Genomic DNA, 25596 nt, shown 5'->3' with positions numbered 1-25596 from the left:
CCGGCGTCTCCATGCGCGACAGGAAAACCGAGGCCCAGGGCAGCGCGTTGACGAAGATCCAGCGCAGGGCGGCCGGGTAGTCGCGAGCCAGGCCCGTGCCGGGCATGAACCCCGGATCGTAGGCCGTGACATGCACCCGGTCCTCCCACCCGCAGGCCTTGAGCCTTCGCGCCAGCTCGTACGTGAACAGCACGTTGCATAGCTTGCTCGTTCTGTTATTGTTGTGTGTGCGGTGTGTGAAGTGTCCGTGCGTGCGGTTGTTAGTTGTGTGCGGTGGCTGTGTGCGGTGGTGGTGGTGGTGGATGTACGTGTAGGTGCAGCGCCCGTCTTTTTTGGTGTCTTCAGTGTCGCGCTCGGGGTGGGCCAGCCAGTCGGCCTTGATGTAGCGCGGGTGGGGCATGCCGGTCTTCTTGGCCGGGTCGTGCGTGCCGCTGGCCACCGACACGATGCGCAGCACCGGCGCCTCCGTGCCCCGCTGGGCCGAGTCCACCAGTATGCTCCTCAGCAACATGTTGACCAATAGGAAGTGGCCCAGATGGTTGGTGGCTGCAGCACATATTTTTTTAACAACATGTTAGTATGTTGGACATTTGGTAGTTTTAAATTGTGGTGGCTGGTGGACTTACCAAAGGTCAACTCGAAGCCGTCCTTGGACACGGCGGGGTTGATGACCTGAAGACCTGCGTTGCAGACCAGAGAGGCCAAGGGCGGCAGCGCCTCTGCGCTGTGGTAGTCGTCGCCCCAGGCGGCGAGCCGCTGGGCGATGCCGGCGGCGAAGTGGCGGACAGACTGGAGCGAGGCCAGGTCGAGCTCGACCACCTCGACGTGGAGGTGGCCGGTGCGCTGTCGGACACTCTCGGCCGCGGCGTCGGCCTTCTCGAGCGGCGCCCGACAGGCAAGCACCAGGTGCCACCGCGGGTGGGCCTGGGCCACGTTGAGCGCGCACTGGAGGCCGAGGCCTTGGCTGGCGCCGGTGATAATGACCGTTCGTGGCTCGTCGTCGTTCTTATCAGCCGAGCTGCGTTTCATGTCTCGATGTGGTGTGCTGTTGGTTCTGTGTTGGTTTAGTGAATGAAGAGGAGGGCAAGCTCTCGTCTTTTGTTGCCCGTCGTGAGGCCAGGATCGGTGGCCGAGAAGTGAGAAATCGGCGAGCGAAAGTGACTGGCGACGGTGGCCACTATGAAGTCCGCCATTGGCTCGGCCCACCTACCAAAAGTCGAAAAATGTTCCACATTCCGTGCATTCCACTGCTCTTAATGACCATCGACGATCTCGCCCTCGCTTTCGTTTTCGCTTTCATTTTTTGTTTTCTTTTGGCTTCGGCCATAATCAATCACCTCCTGTCGTTGTCATCGTTGATGTCGCCGCTTTCTTCGCCACCCCTGGCGACGTGTTGCTCGCTGGCGGTGCCGCGCCGCCCTCGCCCTCGTCCGACGAGTCCACGACGTCGAGCGTCGCCGACCGGCTCCGCACACCGACGCTCATCCGCTGGGCCAACGGCAGCGCCACCGAGTGCGGCGTCAGGTTTCGCTTGCGCTTCGACTTGTCGGCCGCCATAGAGTCCACATCCGCCGCCAGTTCCCGCACCACCGCCGACCGCGGGTGCTGCTCGGGCGACTGCTTGCCGCCGCCGCCGCCGCCGACCACGGTGTCGAGCTCATCTCGGCTCGCGCGGGGCTTGATGAAGCTGCCGCCTTTTCGCCGGTGCCGCTTGTCGTCCTCCTTCTTGTTGACGCTGCTGCCGCCGCCGCCGCCGCCGCTGTCCACCACCGTCATCTTCTTTATCTTGTCCTTTTCCTTCTCCTTCTCTTTTTCTTTTTCCTTCTTGTCCGATGACGATCGGCCGAGGAGGAGGTTCCCGCTGCTCACCCGCAGCGACGAGGCCCGCCGGAGCCGGCTCTGGCGCGCCGGCTTGATCGGTGAATCGGTGCCGGCCTCCTGGTCCAGTCTTGTATCTTTTTTGTCGACGCTGTTGGCCTTCTTCTTGGCCTGGCCCTGCAGCGTCAGGATCATCCCGTCGCTGCTACGCCGCTGCTTCCCGCCGCCGCCGCCGCCAGCGCTGCCGGCCGCCGCACGATCGTCGTCGTCGTTGTCGACAGTGGCGGCGAAGGTGATTGAATCTCTGTCGGCACTCGTTCTGCCGCGATTGGGAGACCTGGGCCGCGGCGACCGGGCCGGCGAGGCCGATGTCGACGTCGACGGTGACGACGACGGGTGGTCGCCTTCGGATGACCCACCACGCGACCGGCCCTCGTCGACGTGCGCCGCCTCCTTAACGACGACCCCGGCGGCCGCTGCGGCCTCGGCCCTCTCCGCCCGCCGCCTGCGCCGCTCCTCGCGCCTGACGCGCCGGGCCTCGCGCCGCTCGTGCTTTTCGCGATTGCGCTCCTCGCGCTCGCGCACCATTTCCTCGAGATCGAGCGCCGCCGTGCCGTAGAGCGGGTTGGAGGTCTTGACCAGGTCGGCGCTCGACTTGCCCCGGAGGCGGCCCTGTACGCCCGCCTTCTTGGCGCCGGCCGCCTCGCGCAGCTTGTCGAGGGTCAGCTGGGTGCGCGGCGACGGCGGCGGCATGATCGGCGAGCCCGGGCGCGACGATGTCGACGCCGACGTCGTCGTCGACGACGATGAGGTGCGCGGGGAGGACGAATTGGACGATGTGGACGTCGACGTCGACTCGCGCTCGCCGTCCGCCGCGCTGCTCCACTCGCCGTTCTCGTCCAACAGCCGACGCGCCACCACCACCTTCTTTACCACCACGTCCCGGTTGGCCTCCTCTGAAACGGCCAGACTTGACGACGACGACGAATCTTTGCCCAGTCGCAGCGGCGAGAAGAGCATCGAGGCGCGGCGTCGGGCCGATGGAATGGAGAGCATGCCGCTGCCGTGGTTGCTGCTCTTTGCCGCCGCCGCCGCGGGCAACGCGGCCTCGCTCGTGTCGCTCGAGTCGTCGCTGCTGCTCGACTCATCGCTGTCGCTGTCGCTGCTGCTGTTGCTATGATTAATGCTGTTGCTGTCGTTGTTGCTGTTGTTGTTGTGCTGGTTGCGGTGCGTGTGGCTGCCATCGCCGTAGCCCCCGCGCTCCCACTCCTCCTTGTCGTCGAGGCCGCCGCCGTCGCTCTTGTCGAGGCGGTTCTCCCGGAAGATGAGGAACTTCTCCTTGAGCACCAGCGAGGCGCGCCGGGCCTTGGAGATCTTGCGCGGCGAGGCCGTGGGCGAGGCCAGCGGCGAGGCCGAGTCGCCGTTGTTGGTGTTGTGCTTGAGCGGCACCGTCAGAGACGACCCGGTGAGCGTCACCGACGCCGAGCGACCGTGTCGACGAATGAACGGTTTTGACGTCGACGCTGTCGACGGTGATGATGTTGTTGCCGGAAAAGAAGAATGATGATGATGATGATGATGACGGTGACGGTGATGAAGAAGATGGGATCGGGAGTTCGGTGAAGGATCGGGACGACGACGATCTCGTCATCGCCGCCAGGGAGAAGGAGGTGGCGGCCCGTGCGCGCGGCGAGAGGAACGGCGATGATGATGCGGATGATGAAGAGGACGAGGCCGGCGGCGGCGAAGTTGCGCCGGCGCGCGGTGGTGGCGGGTAGTCCTTGAGCAGCTGCGCCACCGAGATGGGCAGGTGCTTGCGGATGTAGTTCTCCATCATCAACGGAGCTGTACCGGCGACACTCATGTGAGACACATTCACGACACACGACACGACACGACACGACACGCACGCAACACGACACACGACACGACACGCACGCAACACGACATACACGACATGCAGTACCCTTTTGAAACATGTAGTGCTTGTCATCGGCGTCGGCGAATACGCCGATCTCGACCTCGGCCTCGCCTCGACTGCTGTCCTTGGCCTTGCTGTCCTTGTTGGCGCTGATCAGGTCGTCCAGCAGAGTCTTCTTCGGTCTGCGCAGTCAAGGGGAGGTGGCAGTGGTGAGTGGCTGACGATGACGATGAGTTCTTTTTTCATTGTAGCGCACCTCAGCTTGACGATCTGGCGGTCCATGAGGGTCTGTCCGATGAAGACGGCCTCGCCGCGCTTCTTCAACAGGAAGTGGTCCACCATCCAGTCCACGGCTGCCCGGCCTGGGTTTCCCAGTTACCACCAACACGCGCGCCATGGAAATAAATGAATAAATAAAATTGAAATGGAAAACAAATAAACAATTTTTATATTTTTTTATTTTTGTTATTTGGGTGAAAGGTACCTTTGAAGGAGGAAGGGGCGCCGCGGTTAGCGATGAGAGGGAAGGAGCGGCTCTCTGAATGGAAGGCCGCCGCCACAACTTGCAGCGCCGACTCGTAGTCTGCGCGTTGGAGAGATGGAACCAGTCAGCATTTTGTATTTGCCACGTCGCGTAGCCGAGCTATGAATTTATGTAAAATCTCGAATGGGCTCTACATTGCATGTGAGAGGAACAGGAAAACGAGGTTCAAACTTCGTCCCTTTAGAAGATGCCAGCGCAGAATTAAATCGTTAAAAATGAAAATGACAAAATTGATGTGAATTGTAATGAATGGAGAGTACCTATTGTTGAAACCTCGACGTCGTCGAGATGTATGCCGTCGTCCTTGCCCACGAGCAGCATCTCCTCCAGGAGCTTCAGCTCGGTGGCCTCGTCCATTCTCACCCCATACATCTTTGTTTGTTCTGGCACGGTTGTCAATCGATCGATCGATCTCGAATGGTTGAATGGATGGGGATTGAAACCAGATCTCTTTAATCCTCCCTCCTCATATCGATGTGTCGCACGACCTCTTCACCCTGAACACAGAGAGCCGCCGGCGAGTACGCGTCAAGTGTTCAAACCCACCACCCCGTGCTGTGGGTACGCGTGTTCCGTGTTGGAGGTGGCCGCGTGTAATAACACAAGTTGCTTTGGTAAAATGAATTAGCCCCTGGAATGTGCGCCTGCATTCCTCGCTTATTTTTTTGATCGTTCACCGCTGAATTAATTTCCTCGAAATTTTTCACTGATGGCGGCATGAATAGCCCTGCCACACCATAGTTTTTTTTTCTGCCGCCAACGAAGCACTTCCTTCACTGCGGCAACGGACACGGCGACAGGGAAAAATTATTTAATTTAAATAGTAGTTTTTGCAAGAAGAAGAGCATGTCGTGTCCGCTGTGTGGAGGCGTGCTGTCGGCGGTTCAGATCGAGGCGGCGTTTCACCTGGTGCAGTGCGGCGCGCGATGCCTGCAAGAGTCGGGGGCGACAGTGGTGGCCGGTACCGGCAGCCCGGGGGCGACCACCAAGAAGATGACCACCGTGCGAAGTCTCGGTGCCCTCGGCAAGGCCAAGGAAGAAGAGAACGAAGACGAAAATGAGGAAGAAGATGGGGAAATGGGTACGCCAAAGAGGAAGAGGAGCAGTCCAGGAAGGAGGGCGGCGACGAAGAAGACAAAGAAAGACGACGAGGACAAAGAAGAAGAAAAAGAAGACGACGAGGTGAACCTAACCCCGAAGACGAGCCGAAATGCCAAGGGCTCGGCGTCGCCGGGGACCGCGAAACGCGCGTCCTTTGCCTCCGTCGAGGAGTACGACGCCTTCCTGCTCTCCGAGAAGCAGGGCCGCTTCGTTCGCGTGGGCTCGTGGACAGGCATGTCCAAGGGCATCCTCCATCGGTTCGCCTTAGCTCCCTCCCTGTCTTGTATTGTGTGCAGTGGCACGCGTGAGTGTGCGGTGAAATGCGTGTGTGTCGTGTCGTACGTGTGCTGTGCTGATGAAGGTGGTGCGCAGATGCAATGATGGCGAGTGCGCGAGGGAGTGGAAGCCATCGCCGGCCCAGGCTCTGGCGGACGACTACTACTGCCCGTCATGCGTGCTCCACCACAGGTACCCAAACTGCTCTCTCTCTCTTCTCTGCTGAACCGACTCGGGCTAACCCGGCTGTGGCTGGGCGGGCATGTGCAACAACATAACAGAAACAACGAAGACCGGTTTGAGGATCCTCGTTTGGAGTGGACGCGACACGTGCCCAACACCCTCTACGTGTTCTCCATCATTGACCCGAAGACGAAGAAGAAGCTCATCAAGTTCGGGCGAACCCAGGTAAGTTCATTGCACTTTAGCGCTGCATCAGCTCAGCGCACACAAATCGTTTGCCCGTTCAACGCGTGACGGCTTACATCGGAATGTTCAAACAGCACCTGGACGCGTGGAAGCGCTACCCGGCGAAGGAGCGGAAGGACTACAAGATGGAGCTGCTGCTGAGCTTGCGCGGCAAGCTCGAGACCACCACCAAGATCGAGAATTGGTGGAAGAGCCAAGCCGATGAGCATGGCTACTTTACCAGGTTCGCTGTGCGTGTGCGTGTAAACGTGTAACGTTGGCTGACATAACGCATCAACTCCACGCAATGCAGGTTCTCTGATCCGAACTTTCACGGCAAGGACGAGTGTTTGGAACTGAGCCCCGAGGTGCTGGAGGAGATGGTCGCACACTCGAAGGAGGTGCTGGCCGCCGAGTAAGCGAACGTGTGGTCTGGAGCAGCGGTTGAGGTCGCTTGCTGTTGTGTTGCTCGGAGGTCGAAACGCGAAAGTGCCGCCAAGGCCCAGCCAAACTTCGCTCAGACAAGCCAACGGGAGAACTTCCCGCCTTTTTCGCCACTCGGCCCTTTCCGTTCGGAGTTTTCATAAATGATTTTTAAAATCCTTTTTACAACTGAAAGAAGATTTGTGTTGTGTTCCCTCCCCGACAGGTACGTGTCTGTTCCCAGCATGATGATCTTCGCCAAAGATTGCAAGGGAGGAGGGTGGCGCGATATAATGGATTGGAGGTGCTGGAAAAAACTGATCGTAAGTAATCTTCCGATTAGATTATAATCTTTACATAACGAACAATGGCCGCCCCCGCGAAGACCTACACGCTCGAGGAGCTGAAGAAGCACAACACCACGGAGGATATCTGGATTGCCATCCAAGGCCGAGTCTATAACATCACTCCCTTCCTCGAGGAGCACCCTGGTGGTGATGGCGTCCTCGTTGACAATGCCGGTAAATAACCTTCCCTGCATCGCGTTTGGTTTTGCCCTTCGGGTCCGGGTTGGTTGTCCCAATGGGATCGATCAACTTGTTGTACATGTTGTAATTTGATGGCTGAATTTTCTTTCTTTCATTCATTCAGGCCTTGACTGCACCGGCGAGTTCGAGGCTGTGGGCCACTCTGACGAGGCTAGGGCCACCCTTGAGCAGTTCTACATTGGCGACCTCGTCGTACGTTTCCCTTTTCGTTTACTCTTTACCTCTCGCATTGCTCGCCAATTTTCATCATCATCATCATCTTGCTCTTCATGCGCTACACATCCCCTGCTTACCTGTGGCCTGGGAACGTTGGTGCAGACGGCCGACGGTGCCCCCGTCAAGTCCGAGAAGGCTCCCGTGCAGCCTAAGGTGTCGCTGGCCGACACCAAGGCACCCAAGCCCAAGGTGGCTGCCCCCGCCCCCGCCGTGTGGAAGCAGGCTGCCGTGCCTCTTCTCATCATCGCCGTCGGCTTCGTCCTCCGCTACTACTTCAGCTCCTAAGTGCTTCCCTTCCCTCCTCTTCTCATCTCCCCTATTTAAATTCAATAAATAAATTAATCATTACACTGCCTTGTTGTGAAGAACAACACCAAACAAGCAGCAAACAACAGCGTGTGAGTCTACTACCAACGCCACACCCCTTGCATTGAGACTCGAACCCCAACGTATTGTTCCACAGCCAGAATGTTGCGGGCGAGCTTGCAACCATTGCGAAAAAAACCTCATCGAAATCCCCCTGCACCTGCCACCTCCATATAACATCAGGTTTCTGATACTTGCTGCTGGTTGGTGGAGCAGTCCAGGCTCTCTCCAGCATAAAAGCCCAAGCTTGCAACCGCTCAGACATCCATTAACCACACCAACAAGCCTACAGTCTAAACCAACACAACCCACCTCGCCTCACCTACCGCTGCACACGACACCTTCTCTTCCACTCCTCCGCCATCATGAAGCCAACATTCCTCCTCAGCTGTCTCTTGGTCTTCAGTCTCTGCGTGCTAGCGGCTCTGGCGCAGTCGGACCGACCAGTGGTCACCACCAAGCCGGGTGGGTGTGATCTCGCTCAGTGCGGCGGCGCTTGCAACGGCACCTCGACCTGCCCCGTGGCCACCATAGCCGAGGGCGTGGCCCTCCTCCCCAGCGGCGGCGGCATCGTGTCGCTCCTGGCTGGCACCTACACCGGCGAAGGCAATGCTGACGTCACCCTGTCCAACGGCAACTTCCTCATCTCGTGCGACCTCCTGCGCCTCACACATACCTCTCAGTAAGTGGCCCTTACATGTTTAGGACAACAGCGCCCAGGCCTTTGGTATCGTGTACCTGGACTGCGCTGGCCTGCCCGGCTTCACGGTCAACGGCGGCAGCGCCGACTTCTACGGCCTTATCATCACCAACTGCCGCCGCACCGACGGCAACGGCGGCGCCTTCTTGGTGCGCTACGCGAGCGTGACCCTGTCCAAGATGCACGCCGAGTCCAACTCGGCCCAGCGCGGCGGCGTGCTCTACGTCGAGAGCGGCTCGGCCAGCGTGTCGCAGATGTCGATGGAAAAGAACAGCGCCGCAGAGGGCGGCGCCGGATTCTTCGCCTTCCGCGCTCAGATCACCACCCAGCTGGTGGCCGTCGAGGACTCAACGGCCGGCAGCGACGTCGGCTGCCAGCAGGGCACCATCGACTTCAAGGGTCCCACCACGATCGACACCATCTCCTGCACCGACTGCGCCTGCCCCGCCGGATCCACCACCCCCTAGAGCGGGCTCACCGGATTGGGTAAGCCAATAAAATCGGCAATACTCATTGGACGACGTATCCGCAGAAAAGGAGCGTAAAAGGGAGGTTTCAGGGAAAAGAAAAAAGAAAATGTGCACACCGAGGGGAACCGAAGCAAACACGACAAGAAGATGGAGAGCGACGAGGCATTGGCACGAAGGCTACAGCAAGAGGAAGAGGAGGAGGCGGCACGGTATGAGCGGGACGCTGCCTATGCGCGCTCCCTGCTGCTCTCGCAACAACTCGGCCTGACTATTAAACCCCTGAAGAAGAAGAACAAGAACACAAACGCTCACACAACAAAGCCAGGCCAGCACTATCACGCCGCCCTGCCTACCACCCACTCGCAGGATAGCACCAAGGGGAGCAGGAGACGACGAGGAAAGAAGCCCGAGAAGGAAGATGAAGAAGAAGAAAAGAAGAAGGTGGCAAGTCCAGGTCCTGCTCGAGTAGAACAACATCAACATCAACCACCACCAAAACAACAACGTGAAGAAGACGAACGAATCGAGCAGCTCATGTCAATCCTGCGCAAGCTTCGTACGTCATCACGCCACGGGATCAAGGAGGAGAACGAGTACGCGCCCGGCGAGCTGTTCGAGGCCGTGCGCTGGGCCTTCGGGCCTGACTTCGCGCTCGACGCCTCGCCACCCGCCCATGTGACCAACTGCCAGCGGCTGGTCGAAGCCTGGCGCGCCGCCCGGGCCGCGTCGCCATCAGACAAGGAGTCGTCGAGGCGAGCCGAGGCCGCGGCGGCCGAGTTCAGGGCCTGGCTCGAGGTCTGGGAGCACGGGCGGCACTCGGACTGGGAGCGGCTGCCGCTGGAGGTGATGGAGATGATCTTCACGTGGCTCCCGGGCGACGAGCTGCAGCACCTGCTCGCCACGCGGCTGGTGTGCCGCGCCTGGCACGAGGTGACGTCGGAGGCCAACCAGCCCTTCTGGCGTCGGCTGTTCGTGTCCCACCGCCAGCTCGACGACTCCAAGGCCCGGCAGCAGCAGAGCGACAAGAAGGAGGCCAGGCGCCAGGAGTACCTCAAGCTGCTCCAGATCGCGATGAGACAAGACGAAGACGAAGATGAAGATGGTGGCAGCAGCAGCAACAACAACAGACAAGAGGAAGAGGAGGAAGAGGAGGTGTGCTGGAAGCGACGGTACTTCGAGGTGCTCCACGGGGTGGACATGAGCGAGTACGAGGAGTACGAGACGAAGGGATTCCGCACGAAGCTCATCAACGGCCCGCGGCCGGGCAAGTCGCGCCCGAACTACGGCCGATCGTCGTCTTCATCTTCATCACCATCATCGGCCAAGCAGCGCAAGCGCGAGTTAGAGCGCCAGCAGCGGCGAGACCGACGATCGCGCTACCAGGCGCGTGCCAACGCGCAAGGGCGTGCGGCCAAGCGGGACGCCTCGTGGTGATGGCGATGGTGGTGGAAATGTAGAGCCAGGGGTGGTTGATGGTTGCTTCAAATGGTTTCTCATCCTCCTGCGATCTTGTTGCCCCTGGATGCAACTGAAAAGTCAATGAGGCCAAAAGCAATCAAATCAACCAAAGGTGAAGGCCAATCGGTCGCAAGAGGTGGGCTTCAAGATCCACAAGCCTATGGAAGAAGAAGAAACGAGCAGCAGATCTGCCAGCGAGGAACGATTAGAATCTAATTCGAGGCCGCCAGACCTGGAAGAAGGCGAGCCAGAGGGAAAGGAAGAGGGGCTCACGTCGCGAGGGCGGAGATGGAGCGGAGGTGCCACAGACGATGAAGATCGCGAAAATGACACAATAGAGGATGAAAATGAACCAGACGCTGACGATGTAGAGCGCTACTTCGAGGTGGATACCACGATGGAAGATTTCACAGTGGGCCAAGAGTCCAACGTCTACGAGTCTCTTCGACGGCGGTGGCTGCCGCCAACCGACCGACCCTCGACTCTCGACGCTCTTGTGCCGCACCTTTCGTCTGACTTTGTGAACGCGTTCGGTTGGTCGTTTCGTATGACCGTGGCTGCCATCATCGCCACCTTCTTCGCCCTCTACCCCGCCACCTCAACCTTCTTTGGCTGTACGCCTCTTCCCTTTTCCTCCTGTGCATTCTTCGTCTATTCATCCGCGTGTGTCGTGTCGTGTGCCATCGTGTAGTTGTGGCGTTCCTGGTGGCCATCATCGGCATCCTGGCCACTGCGCCCGACTTCGGGCGTACTCTCCAGACCGGCGTTTATGCTGTGCGGTACCCACCTGAATGATCTCCTCCATGTCGGCCCTCAGTAAGCAGTGTCGTTGCGCCAGCCAGCCAGCGAGCTGACTGTGGTGTGGGCCGTGCGTGTGAACTTGTTGACGTGGCAGGGGAGGGACGGCGGGTGCCTTCGTATCGCTTGGGATTTCCAATGCTCTCCTACCGCTGTCCGATGTCGACCGAGGCGCGTACTACGCCCTCGCCGCTGTCGCACTGTTTCTCTCCACCATGATCTTGTCCTATCTCGAAAAGGTACACGACGCATGGCACGACACACACGGCACGCATGGCACGCGCACACTCGGCACACATGCCAATGTTGCGCTGTTGCGCTGTTACCACTGTGATCACTGATCTTTCCAATCTCTGCTGCAGCCACCTATATGGCATAAGTTCGCATTGCTGGTCAACACAGTCATGATCTTGGTACGAGCATGATGCCTCTTCATTGATTGTGTTCACAATACCTCTTTTCTGAACACCTCGAACTCGACCTGGATTTGATTCAGTTGTATCTGAGCCGCCCCGACGTGACATGGTTCGTGCGACTGTCGCCCTTTACAGATCTGGGTTTGGCAACATCTCACCACCTGGTCCCTCCCACTCGCTGCAGGTACTACCCATTGATCGGGTTGCTCTCGGTCGTGCTTGGGATCGGCTGCGCTCTCGCAGCGTCGCTCCTGCCCCTTCCCTCGATCGCCACGCTCCAGTTCGCCCGCGCCATCCAAACCAACATGCTGGTACTACTGTGCGCCCACGCCTCGCCTCGCCTCGTCTGCTAAGATCGCGGCGCACCTCACGCTGATCGATCGCCAGGTGCTCAGCAAGTTGATCGAGCTGATGGTGGGCGTGTATACGACGAGCCCGCGGAAGGACCAGAAGCGCACGCGGTTGCGGATACGGGCCGAGCTGTTCCTCAAGGCGCTGCGGAGAAACATCGCGGCGACCGCCCAACTCGCCGACGCGGCCAAGTGGGAACACTTCTTTGCCACCGAGTGCGTACCTCTCGCGTGCCTTCGTTCTTTTTTTCCTCTTCTGTCTTTTCGTTCTCTTCCAGGCGCTCACCTGAGCCCAACACTCTTGGGGTTTCAGAGACGCGGCCAAGCAGTATCTGGCGGCACTCCAGAGCCTCGCCGAAGCAGCCACCGCCATGCATCTCGGCCTCGATAACATCAAGTAAATACCACTTCATGCGCGCACGCCGCACACTTAGCACACACCGCACGCGCGCACGTGCGACCTATCTGATTCGCGTGGCGGCTGCAGATACAACAACAAGCTCTACGGTCCGCATCTGACCTACTCGGGGGAGCCGCTCAGACGGAGCACGGTCGCGATGCAGACCTACCTCCTCGGCACTGCCCCGGGTCTGCAGTGGAAGGCCAGCAAGCTGTCTCCGCTCTACAACTTCTTCACCCGGCCATTCGTGGTACGAATGAGAGGCCCATGAGCTCATGGCATCACCGCGTTCAGAGCCATGGCTGGTGAACTGACTCGCTGTCGACACTCATGATTTTTTCGCCCAGATGGCCGTGCCGCTCGAGCAGGTGACGGTGGAGGCCTCCGGGCACCTCCGATCCTTGCGGTCGAAGCTGCACCAGGGTATCTTTTACTCTTATTCTTATTCATTTTAATTATTTAGTAATAATTATGCTACTTCTAAATTAAATTTAGAATTATTACTACGTCAAAATTCCTCGTGAGTTTGGCTTGGTAAGGTTGGTGCTGACGTCACAGCCCCCCGCTGTGCTTCGGCAGAGGAGGAGCAAGTGGAGCAGGCCCGGAGGAAGGTGGCGGAGGTCAGTCGATGTATTGACCAGACCCATCGGCAGTTTCGGCACGACGTCATCTGGTCCGGTATGCGCCGCCTTTTTCTCCGCCCAACAGTCCAGCCCGAGCAGGGCAATCGAGTCAGCTCGGGGGCTCACTCTTGGGCGGTGGTTCTGCCGCGGCAGCTGGCACCAAGGCGGAGAATCGAGGGTGGTCCCTTGACGACGTGATCCCGATCCACTGCTTCATGTTCGGCCTGCAGACCTTCCTGCGCCAGTCGTCCCAGCTGCACACCGTCCAGTTTCGCTGGTACTCCAGGTCAGACATTCCTCATAGTCTATATTTCACCACCACCACCACCACCACCACCACCATCACCAACAACAACTTGGCAGAGACCCGCGGGAATACTTGCGACAGTTTATCTATGCCGAGTTCATCGCCCCCATCGTCAGCGGCGCAAGTACGTCGCTACCCATAACCCCATTCCCTCCCCCACACAACCTCACTAGAGGCCCAACACCAATGCACCACTCAACACGCCCACAACGCGAAGAGACGTTGCTGCGGTTGGTGAAGATGCCGTGGCGCGTGTTCACGTTCATAAGAGACACGGCGCCATCCCGTCGCAAACGATTCGCCGAATGGAACCAATGGCTGTTTAGTGTACGCCGGCCCATCGTGTGTGTTGTGTGTGCGTGTTGCATTTGACAAAGCTCTTGGTTCTCGTGGGCGGTGTGTGCGGCGTGTCGTGTGCTGGCTGACCCCGGTCAGTCGCGTGTGACAGGCTCGGTGCAGCTGGCCCTCATCGTAACGGTGGCCGGCCTGCTGGTGTTCATTCCCAGCCTGCAGTCCATCTTCCCCTTCGGCCTCTGGGCTCCGCTTGCCGTCGTGCTGAGCGTCGAGCGAGGCGCTCGCCAGGGCTCCACCCTCAAAGCCACCGGCTTTCGCGTTTACGGTAAATACAACAATCGCTCCATTCTTTCATTTAATTTCTTCTAAAAGTATTAGCTAATTATTAGATAAAAAAAGAAAAAGATTAGCTGATTTTTATTTATATACCGGATATGTGCAGGAACGACGATTGGGTCCATCATCGGTACCTGCCGTTTGACGCGTTAGTTCTTTTCTTTCTTTTAAAACTAAACACTTCTTCCAATCCTGCGCTGGTGGTGTGCGCAGGGTACTTGATCGCGTTGATCGCCGCCGGTTCGCCGTACGTCATCGCCGCGCTCCTCGCCGGCTGGGTGTTTGTCGCCGGCTACTCGCGCTCGAGCAAGACTTGGGGCGGCCTGGGCCTGATCATCACCATTTCGGTATTTAATTTCGTTGTGTGTCGTGTGTCGTGTCGCGTGTCGCGTGTCGCGTGTCGCGTGTCGTGTGGCGTGTGGCGTGTGTCGTGTGCCGTGGCAGCGCGTGCCGTGAGTGCTGACTTACGTTCACCCGCGGATTCGCCTAGGCTCCGTTGATCGTGTTTCGAGGGTCGGGGCCGCTGGCCACGACGCTGGGCCTGCAGCAGCTGGCCCTGTACCGCATCCAGGCCACGCTCATCGGTCAGCTGGTGGCGATGGGTATCAGCATAGTGTGGCCCGTGCGCGCAGCCGTGCTTCTGCGCAACCGATCCACCGCACGCACCCTCCTGGTACGATTGCACCGACACGATCGACACGACCAACGACACGACACGACCAACACACGGCACGACACACGGGCGTAGTGTCCTGACGTCAGGGCGTCAGGCACTCCGTGGCTGCTTTGATCACATGATGAAGGGGTTCATTGAACGTGACTATTGCGTTCCGTTGTTCCACATCAAACGAATGGAGGTGCGGATAGCTGTGGCCTTGGCGCTGGGAAGGTGGAGTTGCCAGCCTGACCCTAAGACACGACACGACACGACATGCATCAGCTCGACATGAAGAAGGCGTGGGAGATGCAGTCAGTGCTCATTCAGGAGGCGCGCGACGAACCGCGGTTGTGGCGGCCCACTTTCCCATTTGACATCTTCGACCGCATCATCACCTCTTCCCGGAGCCTGTCTCAGCACATCGTACCACTACTCCCCTCAACCCGCGCTCGTTGCGTGTCGTTGGTCGTGTCGTGTGCGTGCTGCGCGTGCCAACCACTCCCCGACCGCTCGCAGACATTGATGGACCGAGCTCTGTACTGGGGTTGGAAGGAGGGCAGCCAACTCGCCCAATACCTCATCCAGCCGCTCCACGAGCACCTCGAGCAAATCCACTCACAGGCACGCGCACCCTCTCTTCTCATCGTCGTCGTCGTCATCATCGTCATCGTTCCGCGAAATGCGTAGAGCGTATGTCAGTGCTAACCGCGGGCGACCAGGTGGTGATGATGCTGGACGAGCTGGTGCGACGGATCCGACATTTCGACGCCCGCATGTCCCACTTCTCGACGACGCTGGGCATCCACCTGTCCGCCGGCCCGGCCGGCGCGGGCGCAGGAGCGGGCGAAGAAGTCCCGGCCGCTTCTTCGTCGTCAACGCCCCTGCGCATGTCCCTCACCGTCCAGCACCTCGAACAGGAGATGAAGAAGACCCTCAACCGACTGGTACGTCGTGTGCGTAGGCGAGTGCGGTGGTGTGTGTGGTGTGTGTGTGCGTAGGCGAGTGCGGTGGTGTGTGTGCCATGTGCGGTGCGATGTTGATTCGTGCGCACGCGCGTGTGTAGATTGGGAAACAGTTCAAGAAGCTGGACGTGCTGCCGATCTCCAACTACGACGTGCTCACCTTCCAGACCGTCCTGTTCGCGCTTCGCCTGCTGGTCGGCGAGATCCGCAACCTCTGGGAGGCCGTGCTCCACCTGCTGCAGGTCGAAGCCCTCCACCAGCGCAAGTGATGCTGACGTCACGCCTCGGTGGTGTCAAAAGAAACAAGAAAAGAATCAAAAAAATAGAAAGAAAAGAAGACGGAGAAAGATGGAGTCCACGGTCTCTGGGGTGCCACAGCAGCAGAAGAAGAGGCCGGAGGGGCACTACGAGGGGGTGGCCTTTCTGCGATTCCTGCCCCTGGGAGCACAATTCGTGGTGTGCGTGCTCCTGGTGATATTCCTCCAGGGCGCCTACACCTACGCTCAGGTACGAACTCGCCAGCCGTGCACTTCACCCCATCTTCTGCCCTTTTGCAGTACCAACCCCTGCCTTTGGGTGCCCACCACACACCATCTGCAGGAGTTGCTCTTCTCCGTTGAGAAGTTCCCTCATCGGTGCGACCTCGTCCGCTACTCGTTTTTATTTTTTTCATATTTTTATTGATTTATTGCTCTTGCAGGTGGTACGCGACGGTATGGCAAGGCGGGCTCTACTCGCTCTTCGCCTATACCATGCGGCGATCCTCGGGCGATCGCGGCCGACGGTACGCCTGCCTCCCGCGAAGCTGAGCTGATGAGCTGAGCTGACCGTTGACTACTCTTGGTACCACGACGACGACGACGACGACTGCAGGGGTCCGTTTCGTGACTATGTGGTGCTGTCGTCGGTGGTGTTCATGGGCCGGTTCATGGGCGTGGCTAGCCTCCACTACATCGACTTCACCACCCGGGTCCTGTTCCAGTCCTCCAAGCTCATTCCCACCATGCTCGTGGGCCTGCTCTACCTCAAGAAGTGCGTTGCCACCCAGCCCGACTACTACGCACTCTATACCTTCAGTAAAGACTTACAAGCGCACACGCACACACGCACACACACGCACACACCACGTGTGTTGGATAGGTCATATACGGCGGGCGAGTACACGGCGGTGTTCATGCTGGTTACTGGGCTCTCGCTGTTTTCGTTGGGCGATGCCTCGGTCTCCACTTCGTTCAATGTCCTCGGTGCGTTGTTTCAACACACGACACACACGACACACACACACACCACACACACACACACACACACACAAGCACACAACCGCTCACACGAAACGTTTTGTGCTGGGCGGTCCGCAGGTGTCGTGCTGGCCGGCGGTGACGCCTTTTCAGACGCGCTCAAGTCGTCCATTCAGGAGCACCTGATGTCGTCGCACAGCGCTTCCACCCTCGAAGTGGTACGTGCCCGTGCCTGCGTCTGTGTGCGTCTGTGTGCTTGACATGATTGGTGCGTGCGTGTGCGTGTGTGCGTGCGTGTGTGTGGTTTTAGGCACTATATTCCAACCTCTCGGGCTGCCTGTGCGCGATCCCGATTCTCATTTTCACCGGCGAGCTCGCGGCGGTCTACGAGACCTTCAGCCTGCGCGCACATATCGCCCTCATCGTACGCCCATCATTGGGGCCGGTGGCGGCGACTCGGCAGCCCCCCCCCACACACCAAAATTCCCTCTCACCCTTCTTTCTCGTTGTCTTTCTTTTGTTTCGTTTTTGTGCCGCTCCTCCAGGCCATGTACCTCATCGGCTATCTTGCGTCGCTGTCCGTGCTGTACGTGCTCAAGCTTAGCGACGCTCTCATTTCTGCCATGGTACGCGAGAAGCAACTCTTGGAGCGTAGTTGACGATGACGAAGAGGAGACTGACGACTGACGTCATCAAATTTGTCACACAGGTAACGTGCTTCCGCAAGTTCATGTCGATCGTCTTCTCTTTCTTCATCTTCTCCAAGGTTGCGACCATCAACCACGTCGTTGGCGGCGTGCTCTGCTTCGTTGGCATCGCCGTCCAGATCTGGATCAAGCAGCGCAACCGGCAAGCACGCCTCTTCGCCAAGCAGAAGTACTGATCTGGGCGGAAAAAAGAAGCAAAAAAGTGATAGCCGACCGTGGGGCTCGAACCCACGACCACAAGATTAAGAGTCTTGCGCTCTACCGACTGAGCTAGGACGGCTTCGCGTGGCCTGTGGGACAAGAAGAGCCAGCTGAGCTTTTCAACCTGACTGTTCCTGGGAAAGCATGTGTCAGTACCAGCCATGTGTAAGCTGAGAGAAGGGTTCCCCTTCTCAGTGGACTTTCTCCACACTGAGCACTTTGATCTGCCTGGCCAGGGGCTGGCCTTGGCAGTGCTTGGCATGGAGCTGCTATTGCTGGTTGGGCAGGGCTGGTGATGTAGTGGGTTGCTTTCTTCCCTGCAAAAAAGAAAATTAAAAAAACAAGTTTGGATGATGGGTCAAGATCATGTCCCCCCAAGAAAGGATGGTCCCCAAAAAAGGACATTGGAGGAGAAGGTTAGAACCAAGTGTTCACAAAAAAGGGTTAGTGACTCTTTTTCACTAACTATCTGGCAGCATGTACAGATTGTCAGGGCTGTAACACCAGCATCTGCACACCCTCCAGAAACAGATTGGTGTCATCAGTACACTTCGGCCAGTTCAATGCACATGATCTGAGAAATGTGAACGGAAAATGTGTAGAAAATGCAAGAAAAGACCTTTAAAAATGCACATATTTCGGCGAAATTGCAATCCGATGCGTGTCAGATGGTAAATCTGTACATAAAAAGGGATTCTGCCTTTGTCATTTCTTCTTCAATGGCATCCTCCACTTCTGTACATTTTCTGAAAATGATACCCAAGCTTTCCTTGATCTGTACACCAACCTCATGAAAAACAGCCATGGTGGCCTTTTTTGTACATAGAGTTGATTTTTGTGCTAAGCAAAAAGGGTCACTGACCCTTTTTCATGAACACTTGGTTTTGGATAGATAAATCCTGGTTTGCTGTGTGGTCAATAAAACAGCTCCACAGAATAAAACTACTGTAGCAAACTTTTGGCCCCAGAAAAGCCCCACAGTCAGCTATCTCCTTTTTTGCTTGCACAAGCACCTGTGGTACCAATTGAAGAGGGTGCGCCATTCTATTTGCTGGAGCTTGAGGGCCAAGTGTCGGGGGTGTAGCTCAGATGGTAGAGCGCTCGCTTAGCATGCGAGAGGTAAAGGGATCGATACCCTTCTCCTCCAATTCTTTTTGCCTGTCTTGCTTTGACTTTCTGTAAAAGTGAAGTAGACCATCAGTGCAACTGATAAACACAACCAGGGTCATGAGGTTGAAAGTCACTGCACCACCTGCCGCAGGGTTATGGAAATGGTAAGACTTCTGGTTTGGGTCTTCTTGTCCACAACCACCAACAGTAGGCAAAGGCTTTGTTGTGCAAGGCGGACAGACAGCAAAAAAAATCGATCTCCCCCGCCGGGATTTGAACCCGGGTCGTCCGCGTGACAGGCGGAAATGCTAGCCAACTACACCACAGGGGATTTGTTGCAGGTGACAAAAACTACTCAGGGGATTTCTACATTCCTGAAGTTGGCCATAGATTTAGGTAATGCTCAATGACGTTCTTTCCTTCTTCGAGCTCCACTGCCGCGGCAGCTACCAGGGGATAAGTTCTTTCTCCACGCTGTTCACTAAAACCACTCCAGATGGACAGGAGCACAAGGTTTTGTTATTTTGCAAGGTTCGCACAACGACAAAAGATAGGAGTGAACGGAGTGGGATTTGAACCCACGCATCCGAAGATAACAGTGCCTTAAACTGTCGCCTTAGACCGCTCGGCCATCCGTCCCTCGCTAGATGACCACAGTTTAGATTAGGACACTTACTGAGCCCACCGACGGCATCCGTCCCTCGCAAAACACCGATTCTCTGCGCCGTGTGCGCGGTACTGCGTCCATGGCTTCAGCAGAAAATGTACCAAGCGGGCCAATCTGGCCCTCGTTGCTGCAGACCTTCTCATAGGTGCCTCCGTTCACTCCCTCTTTTTTTTGTCTAATTCCCTTCTTTGTTCCACACCAAATAAGGCCATGCAGATGGCCGCTAGGACACGATCTTGTAGGCGCCGTAGATGGGAAGTCCGATGGCCAAGGTCGGGATGCCCACGGCTGGTGAGGGGCGCGGTGGGAGACGAAATCAGGCATCAGGCTTGATAAATCGTCGCTGCAGGAATGGAGCTGGGGGAGCGCACCAAGAGCGATGGGCGTGACCACCACCACGCCGGCAGTGACGCCGACCGCGATGCCGGCGTAGGCCCCGATCTGGCCGGTCTTCTTGATGCCCCGAAGGAGGCGAGACGCTGGCTTGAATTGGAGGCCGGCGCACCTGCCCTCCGAGTAGTGCACCGGGGTGTAGGTCTCCATGCAGATCCAGCAAAATTGATCTGCGCCCGTGGGGGGGGGGGAAAGATCGATCGAAACAAAGCGGTGTGAGCAGCTGACTATGATCATAGAGTCACGAGCCCCTCCCTGGAGGCCTCGGGGCAATGAAAATGACGTACGTTGACAGCCCTTGCACGTGTGTTGAGCCGAACGTTGGATATGTACAAAGAGCGAGTTAACACCAACAACAACTACGACGACGACGACGACGACGACAACTACAAGCAAGAGCATTTGGGGGGGGGGCGTATCATGTGATTGCATCTGTGTTGGTTGTGTGACGTGTGTCGTGGAGAGAGGTTAGTCTGGGGCACAGAGGTGTCGGTGCGATCACACAAAATCGTGGGGGGGGAGGTTGCGCGCACCCTTCGTTCTTCTGGATGGGTGTCAGGCATTGCGGGCATGGCCGCGAGTGCTTCTTGATGTATTTCTCCGCCTGTCCGGTTTGTTTAACCATATATAAATAAAGATATTCCCATATATACAGTTACATTTTAAAGAATGATTGGTATGTCGTCTGGGTGTGATCTAGAAATAAGACAAGCAAGGCCAAAAGAGAGAAGAGCGAAGAGCGAAGAGAAACGAACCCTCTTTTCCTGTCGGGTGACTTTCTGTTTGCCCTTTTGGGCTTGAACCTTGGCTTGGTCGCAGGTGATGCCCGGGTGCCACTCCAGGTTGCACTTCCAACAGAACTCGGTCGCTGCCTCACCCCAGGCCCAGGAAGTCTTCAGTTTGAGTCGTCGATGACGCACAACGCACCACCGCACACGCACACGCACACGCACACGCACACGCACCACCGCACACGATACAAAAAAAGGAGGTGGCGCGGTACAGCATTTGGAACACGTCATGTGGCAGTCCTCCTCGGAACCGTGCTCCGCGGTCTCGCAGCCCACCCTGTGGGCCACATCAGTGGGTTAGAGTAGGCCGCTGGCGGCTCGTGAAGTGGTCCACTTCACCGGTCCACGCCACGAACACCACGTACCGGGGGCACCAGCGCACGGTGGGATCGTTGCGGAGCGAGGCCAGCAGGAAGAACTGCTGGTACCGCAAGAACTGCTTGTTGGTCAGGATGTTCTTCAGGTCATCTTCGTCCACCTACATTTACATTGGGAGAGCAAGTTAGATTAGTGATTATTATTATTGTTATTGTTATTATTATTATTGGAATGTGAAGCGCGTACGGGGGCGGCGCAGGTGGGGTTGGGGCAGGTCAGCTTGAGGACCTGGCCGTCGTTGATCAGCCTGATAGATCAGACACAAAGAAAGAAACAAAGAAATGAGAAGGAGAAAATGAGGGAAAGGAGACTTGGGAGCTTGTGGTACACGTCGTAGTTGCTGCGCAGGCAGGGCTTGCAGTAGAGGCAGCCGCACTTGAGCTCGTAGCCGCGCTTGCCCGGCCACCTGCACCAAGCAGTCAATTACCGCGTGAATGGAATTCTGCGGCCTTGGGAGAATGTCGGGAGGGGGGCTGGTACCAGAAGTCGTCCATGCAGATGACGCACTCTTTCTCCTCCGAACCCTCGTGGTCCTCGTCCTCGTCGTTCATGTCATCTGCGAGCACCCACGCCGCACGGGGTCAGGACGACGGTCTGCGTCGAAGATTGCTGAACGTCGCGCCCTGCCGTGGTGCGTGTGCCGTGTGCTGTGGTGCGTGTGCGTGGTGCGTGTGCCGTGTGCCGTGTGCCGTGTGCCGTGTGCATGCGTTACGCGCATGACGAACCTTCCTCCTCCTCCTCCTCCTCCTCTTCCTTTTCAGTCGACTGTTCTTCGTCTGTATCGGAGAACTGCCTCGCCCACTGGGCGTGCTCGCGCTCGACCTCGTCCTCGCGCGGGGGTGGCTCGTCGTCGTCCCCGAACTGGCTGTGGTTAGAAATAAAAAATAAATAAATTCCGGCAGACCGCCCGTGGTGTGCAATCTGATTGGGAGGGGAGGTACGCGGCGATGGTGGCCTCGTAGGACTGGATGGCATCGCTGATGCTCTCGTGCAGCAGCAGGAACGTTGCCAGGCGCTATTAGCATCGACAGCGCTCGTGAGGCCCGACTCATACACAACACGCACAACACACGACACACACACACGCACACACACGACACACACGACACAACGACGCACACACACACACACGACACACACGACACACGCACCTCGGGGTCGTCGATGTACTGGTTGATGAGAACGGTGAGCTTGGATTGCATCTCGAATATGTTGCCTGGTATGCGGAGGAACGTGAGCAATTGCGGGGCGGCAGGGGCCGTGGGTGCGGCAAGTACCGAGGTGGATGCTGATGACGTTGGACTGCGCCGAGCTGAAGCCGCCCGCCTGCCCCTCGTCTAGGACCTGCTGGAGCGAGTTCACCTGCCTGGTCACCGCCGACACGCGCAGGTCGGCGTCTCCCCCCACTTGGTCCTGCGGCAGCAAGGCAAAGGCATTCAGCACCCCACCCGTGTTGTGTCGCGCGTGCCGTGCCGTGCGTGTCGTGTCGTGGTCGTGTCGTGTCGTTGGTCGTGTCGTGTCGTTGGTCGTGTCCGTGTCGTGTCGTGTCGTGTCGTGTCGTGTCGTGCCGTGCCGTGTCGTGTCGTGTCGTGTCGTGTCGTGTCGTGTCGTGTCGTGTCGTGTCGTGTCGTGTCGTGTGTTATGTATCGTATTGCGTGCGTGTGCGCGTCTTTGGTTGTGGGCACGCAAACGCACATGGTTGACCAGTTGCGACACGCGGAGCGGCGGAGCCGACGCGCCGGAGGAGGAGAGCGACAGCCCCACGCTGGAGTTGCGCATGCCGTCGAGACGCGTCGAGTTGCGCATGTTGTCCGACGAGAAGAGCGACGAGGGCGCGAAGCCCGGCTGGAGCTGCGGCCGGCGCTTGATTGCCGAGCTAGGATCCCAGGTGAGGTGGAGCCCCACGAAAGCCAAGTTAGTGTTTGTGTGCGTGCGCGTGCGCGTGCGCGTGCGTCAAGGGACTTGTACTTGGGCTTTGCCACAAGGCGGCCACCGTGCCGCTCGGACGCGGCGGGTTCTGGGTACGCACTTCCCGGTACCGACGACTGTGCAAGCCGAAGAAATATTAATATACTAAAATAGTGCCGTGATTGAAGATTAAATAATGGTATATACCGAAGAGGACAAGAGGAGGTAGGACTTGACGAAGGAGAGGTCCTCTTCTTCGCCTGATGGAAGGGCCAAACGCTGCCTTAGTAATGGTAGAGGGAGAGGGGAGGGGGGGGGAAGAGACCAGGCCGAACCTTCGGTGCTGCTTCGTAGCACATCATACAGCTGCGCGCCCGTTATGAGGGGCGACGGCGCCGGGTCCCTACGGTTAAACATCTCTCTCTCTCCCGCCTTTGAGCTCGTGGTCGCTTGTGAAGTCGGCCCAGCAACCCTTTTTCTGTTTTGTCTGATCACAACTGGGTTCAGCTGCTAGTCGTCTACAGGCACGGTCAGCAAAACCGGCTGTGGCGCAATTGGTAGCGCGGTAGACTGTAGTCTTGATGCTCACCTCGGTAGTCATCTATCGGTTCCTGGTTCGAGTCCGGGCAGCCGGAATTCTTTTTGTTTCAGTCTTGTTGAGTCCAGCCAAACAGACTCCGCTTCAGCTTCATCCACCTTGATGGTGGCTCTCTTTCAGCGCTGCATTCTTCTTCTTCGCTAGCGTTGGTGGGGAGTTTATACATATTTTAGTGTTTTTTTTAAAGAACGCAGAAGCAAGTGGTCCTTGCGCGCGGCTGGGTCAGTCCTTCGGCGTGAAGGAGTACTTGCAGCCGCACTCGCCGGCCGAGTGTGGGTTGGCCAGCATCTGGAACTTGGAGCCGATCAGCTTCTCGTCCCAGTCGAGCGTCGCGCCGTTGATCAAGGGTAGCGACACATCGTCCACCACCACTCGTGCACCCTCTTCTTCGATCAGTCTGCACGCACGCCGCAAAGTAAGCACTCTTTCTCCCAGCGTCAAACTAAGTGGTCGCGTGTGCAGCACAGTACAGTGGGGAAGGAGGAGGGTAGGTACATGTCTTCTTCGGTGAGTGGCCTGTCCTCTACAGTGAACTTGTAGGAGAAGCCGGAACAGCCGCCGCTCTGCACTTCAACGCGCAGTATGGCTCCTCCCTCGCGCTTGGACGTGAGCCCACGCAGCTTCTACACAAACAAACAAACGAAGAAATAAATACATAGTGTGAATAAATAATCGTCAAAGCAATCAGCGCGACGTTCGCTTGAATTCGTAGAAAACCGAACGTTGAGGAGATGGGACACGCACCTTCTTTGCCCTGTCGGAGAGCAGAATGGTCTGTGTGGATGGCACGGCTCGCGTGGCACTAGCCGTGTCCAAAATGAGCGAGACGGGGGTAGTATCAAAAGTGGAGGCGGAGGGAGCCATAGGATGAGTCTGTGGGTGTAGATCTTGAAGGGGCGCGGCGGCAGAAGCGGTTCCCCGCCTTGACGTCGATGATGCCGGCACGAATCTCGTTCCGATCGACAGCGCAGATGGCACACACCGACTTCGGACGCGGCCAAGAGAAGGCACAGTTGTACAGGAGGGTCCTGATGCGGTGGAGGGGACCACCACGCGATTCATCGCAGATGATCGTAAAGCAGCAGGCAATGAAGTGTGGAGGGTCCGCGCCGGGAACGCGAGCGCCGAATACCCGCGCATAAAGGATGCTGCCGATGTGGGTGTCCTCGCCATTCTGCCGTGCCGTTGCATCTCCTTGTTGTGTTGTTTAACTGTTGAACTTCGCCCCTTCCGCCCACCAGGAAAAGTCTAAAATTTCTCGAATGAATTTATTTCTGTTCATCAGTGATTTCTCGCTGATTATTACGCTGAGTACCAGCGTCGTCAGGGCAACACCACTCCAAGCAAAACTTCTCTTCGCTTTTCGCTTCGTCTTTCTTTTGTGTTGTTGGTAGATGTGGCGAGGAAATTGCACAGATCGGCGGCACAGGGTCAGGCCGCCGTTCCCGGCTTATTTTCCCGTCGAGTTTGTTGGTCTCCTCTGATGGTTGACATTGCACCCTCCCGCGCCACAACGACGCGGCTGGTGGGAAACCAGAGTGTTGGAAAATAGAAAACTTACAAAGACTCCTGCTCGCCCGCTCCGCGCTTTACCCCTCTCCCCAGCCCCAGGTATTGTGGGTTCAAGGCGGGTTTTTTTTTCGCCTTGACTCCGACGCCACTGGGACTGTGATGGTACTGTAGTACCGAGTGCTGATGATGGGAAAGAGGTGTAAAGCAAGAATCCTTCTTGTTTGAGATTGGATGAGGTTGCCATGCTCATGACAACACACAAGTTCGAACTAATGAAACATGAGAGAGGGAGAGGTGAAGAAAGGAGGGCCAACGCGAGGATCGTGGGGCGGTCGTATTCTGACTGACTGCCGAGCTCGCGGCTGTTCGTCGTTGATGGAAGAGCCGACGTCGGTAGTCCTGGCCTACATCATGATGCAGCAGCCCTTGCCGGCCTCCTTCTCCTTGTTCTGGGACTTGTTCGACTTCTTATCATCGTCGCCGCCCTCACCACCGGACGAAGAGGAGCCGTCCGATTCGGCCTCCTTCTTGGAGGCGGCCTTGGGCTTCTTCGACCCCTTCCCGTTCCCCTTGTCTCCACCGTCGTCGGCCTCCTTCTTCTTCGTCGCCTTTGCCGCCTTCTTCGGCTTTTCGGCCGACTCCTTCTTGTCGGCCACCTTCTTGTTCGCCTGCTCCTCCTCCGACGTCTCCTCAGATGACG

At 57.6% G+C, this 25596-nt stretch overlaps 12 protein-coding genes across 12 annotated transcripts in view; 8 read left to right on the top strand and 4 right to left on the bottom strand.

Annotated features, from left to right (window-relative positions):
• ACA1_153300 (oxidoreductase, short chain dehydrogenase/reductase superfamily protein) overlaps positions 1-1029 on the bottom strand; it is a gene marked incomplete at both ends in the record, with an annotated part of 1870 nt that extends 841 nt beyond the window's left edge. Inside the window, 3 exons of the mRNA XM_004353597.1 lie at positions 29-212; positions 309-546; positions 627-1029. Coding sequence (XP_004353649.1) covers positions 29-212; positions 309-546; positions 627-1029 — 825 coding nt within the window. The remainder of the gene's footprint in view (positions 1-28; positions 213-308; positions 547-626) is intronic.
• Positions 1030-1329: 300 nt separating this feature from the next.
• Positions 1330-4640, bottom strand: ACA1_153290 (uncharacterized protein; the record flags this gene model as incomplete). Its single annotated transcript, XM_004353596.1, has 6 exons — positions 1330-3255; positions 3326-3607; positions 3828-3921; positions 3996-4101; positions 4224-4322; positions 4544-4640. The coding sequence occupies 6 exons, from the start codon at positions 4638-4640 to the stop codon at positions 1330-1332; spliced, it is 2604 nt and encodes an 867-aa protein (XP_004353648.1).
• Positions 4641-5276: 636 nt separating this feature from the next.
• Positions 5277-6487, top strand: ACA1_153280 (uncharacterized protein; the record flags this gene model as incomplete). The annotated part of the gene is made up of 6 exons (XM_004353595.1): positions 5277-5364; positions 5395-5641; positions 5757-5852; positions 5942-6068; positions 6164-6312; positions 6382-6487. 6 exons carry the CDS (start codon positions 5277-5279, stop codon positions 6485-6487), a joined length of 813 nt encoding a protein of 270 aa, XP_004353647.1.
• Positions 6488-6858: 371 nt separating this feature from the next.
• ACA1_153270 (cytochrome b-like heme/steroid binding domain containing protein) lies at positions 6859-7540 on the top strand (the record flags this gene model as incomplete). The annotated part of the gene is made up of 3 exons (XM_004353594.1): positions 6859-7012; positions 7143-7231; positions 7358-7540. 3 exons carry the CDS (start codon positions 6859-6861, stop codon positions 7538-7540), a joined length of 426 nt encoding a protein of 141 aa, XP_004353646.1.
• A 446-nt stretch (positions 7541-7986) lies between these two features.
• ACA1_153260 (uncharacterized protein) lies at positions 7987-8788 on the top strand (the record flags this gene model as incomplete). Its single annotated transcript, XM_004353593.1, has 2 exons — positions 7987-8270; positions 8335-8788. The coding sequence occupies 2 exons, from the start codon at positions 7987-7989 to the stop codon at positions 8786-8788; spliced, it is 738 nt and encodes a 245-aa protein (XP_004353645.1).
• A 537-nt stretch (positions 8789-9325) lies between these two features.
• Positions 9326-10225, top strand: ACA1_153250 (Fbox domain containing protein; the record flags this gene model as incomplete). Its single annotated transcript, XM_004353592.1, has 1 exon — positions 9326-10225. The coding sequence occupies one exon, from the start codon at positions 9326-9328 to the stop codon at positions 10223-10225; it is 900 nt and encodes a 299-aa protein (XP_004353644.1).
• Positions 10226-11018: 793 nt separating this feature from the next.
• On the top strand, positions 11019-14571 carry ACA1_153240 (uncharacterized protein; the record flags this gene model as incomplete). The annotated part of the gene is made up of 17 exons (XM_004353591.1): positions 11019-11065; positions 11145-11286; positions 11410-11460; positions 11544-11572; positions 11648-11774; positions 11818-12029; positions 12127-12210; positions 12301-12463; positions 12561-12636; positions 12793-12891; positions 12990-13122; positions 13200-13267; positions 13361-13470; positions 13603-13762; positions 13987-14120; positions 14264-14446; positions 14536-14571. The coding sequence occupies 17 exons, from the start codon at positions 11019-11021 to the stop codon at positions 14569-14571; spliced, it is 1854 nt and encodes a 617-aa protein (XP_004353643.1).
• A 148-nt stretch (positions 14572-14719) lies between these two features.
• ACA1_153230 (uncharacterized protein) lies at positions 14720-15118 on the top strand (the record flags this gene model as incomplete). Its single annotated transcript, XM_004353590.1, has 2 exons — positions 14720-14854; positions 14948-15118. The coding sequence occupies 2 exons, from the start codon at positions 14720-14722 to the stop codon at positions 15116-15118; spliced, it is 306 nt and encodes a 101-aa protein (XP_004353642.1).
• A 38-nt stretch (positions 15119-15156) lies between these two features.
• Positions 15157-15662, top strand: ACA1_153220 (uncharacterized protein; the record flags this gene model as incomplete). The annotated part of the gene is made up of 2 exons (XM_004353589.1): positions 15157-15375; positions 15495-15662. 2 exons carry the CDS (start codon positions 15157-15159, stop codon positions 15660-15662), a joined length of 387 nt encoding a protein of 128 aa, XP_004353641.1.
• Positions 15663-15741: 79 nt separating this feature from the next.
• Positions 15742-17514, top strand: ACA1_153210 (solute carrier family protein; the record flags this gene model as incomplete). Its single annotated transcript, XM_004353588.1, has 9 exons — positions 15742-15900; positions 15994-16028; positions 16094-16177; positions 16267-16425; positions 16534-16637; positions 16752-16849; positions 16942-17055; positions 17177-17257; positions 17341-17514. The coding sequence occupies 9 exons, from the start codon at positions 15742-15744 to the stop codon at positions 17512-17514; spliced, it is 1008 nt and encodes a 335-aa protein (XP_004353640.1).
• A 2025-nt stretch (positions 17515-19539) lies between these two features.
• On the bottom strand, positions 19540-23203 carry ACA1_153200 (IBR domain containing protein; the record flags this gene model as incomplete). The annotated part of the gene is made up of 16 exons (XM_004353587.1): positions 19540-19604; positions 19688-19821; positions 20243-20313; positions 20465-20577; positions 20713-20777; positions 20866-20978; positions 21065-21125; positions 21207-21284; positions 21359-21434; positions 21604-21743; positions 21820-21893; positions 22030-22094; positions 22156-22291; positions 22574-22729; positions 22994-23046; positions 23122-23203. The coding sequence occupies 16 exons, from the start codon at positions 23201-23203 to the stop codon at positions 19540-19542; spliced, it is 1482 nt and encodes a 493-aa protein (XP_004353639.1).
• Positions 23204-23606: 403 nt separating this feature from the next.
• ACA1_153190 (ironsulfur cluster assembly accessory subfamily protein) lies at positions 23607-24575 on the bottom strand (the record flags this gene model as incomplete). The annotated part of the gene is made up of 3 exons (XM_004353586.1): positions 23607-23781; positions 23880-24007; positions 24129-24575. The coding sequence occupies 3 exons, from the start codon at positions 24573-24575 to the stop codon at positions 23607-23609; spliced, it is 750 nt and encodes a 249-aa protein (XP_004353638.1).
• Positions 24576-25596: the final 1021 nt, after the last annotated feature.

This window comes from Acanthamoeba castellanii, assembly GCF_000313135.1.
Source record: "Acanthamoeba castellanii str. Neff unplaced genomic scaffold scf7180000084720, whole genome shotgun sequence".
NCBI lineage: Eukaryota > Discosea > Longamoebia > Acanthamoebidae > Acanthamoeba > Acanthamoeba castellanii.
Note: the sequence above shows the minus strand (reverse complement) of the source record. Positions and strands in the feature narration are given on the sequence as shown.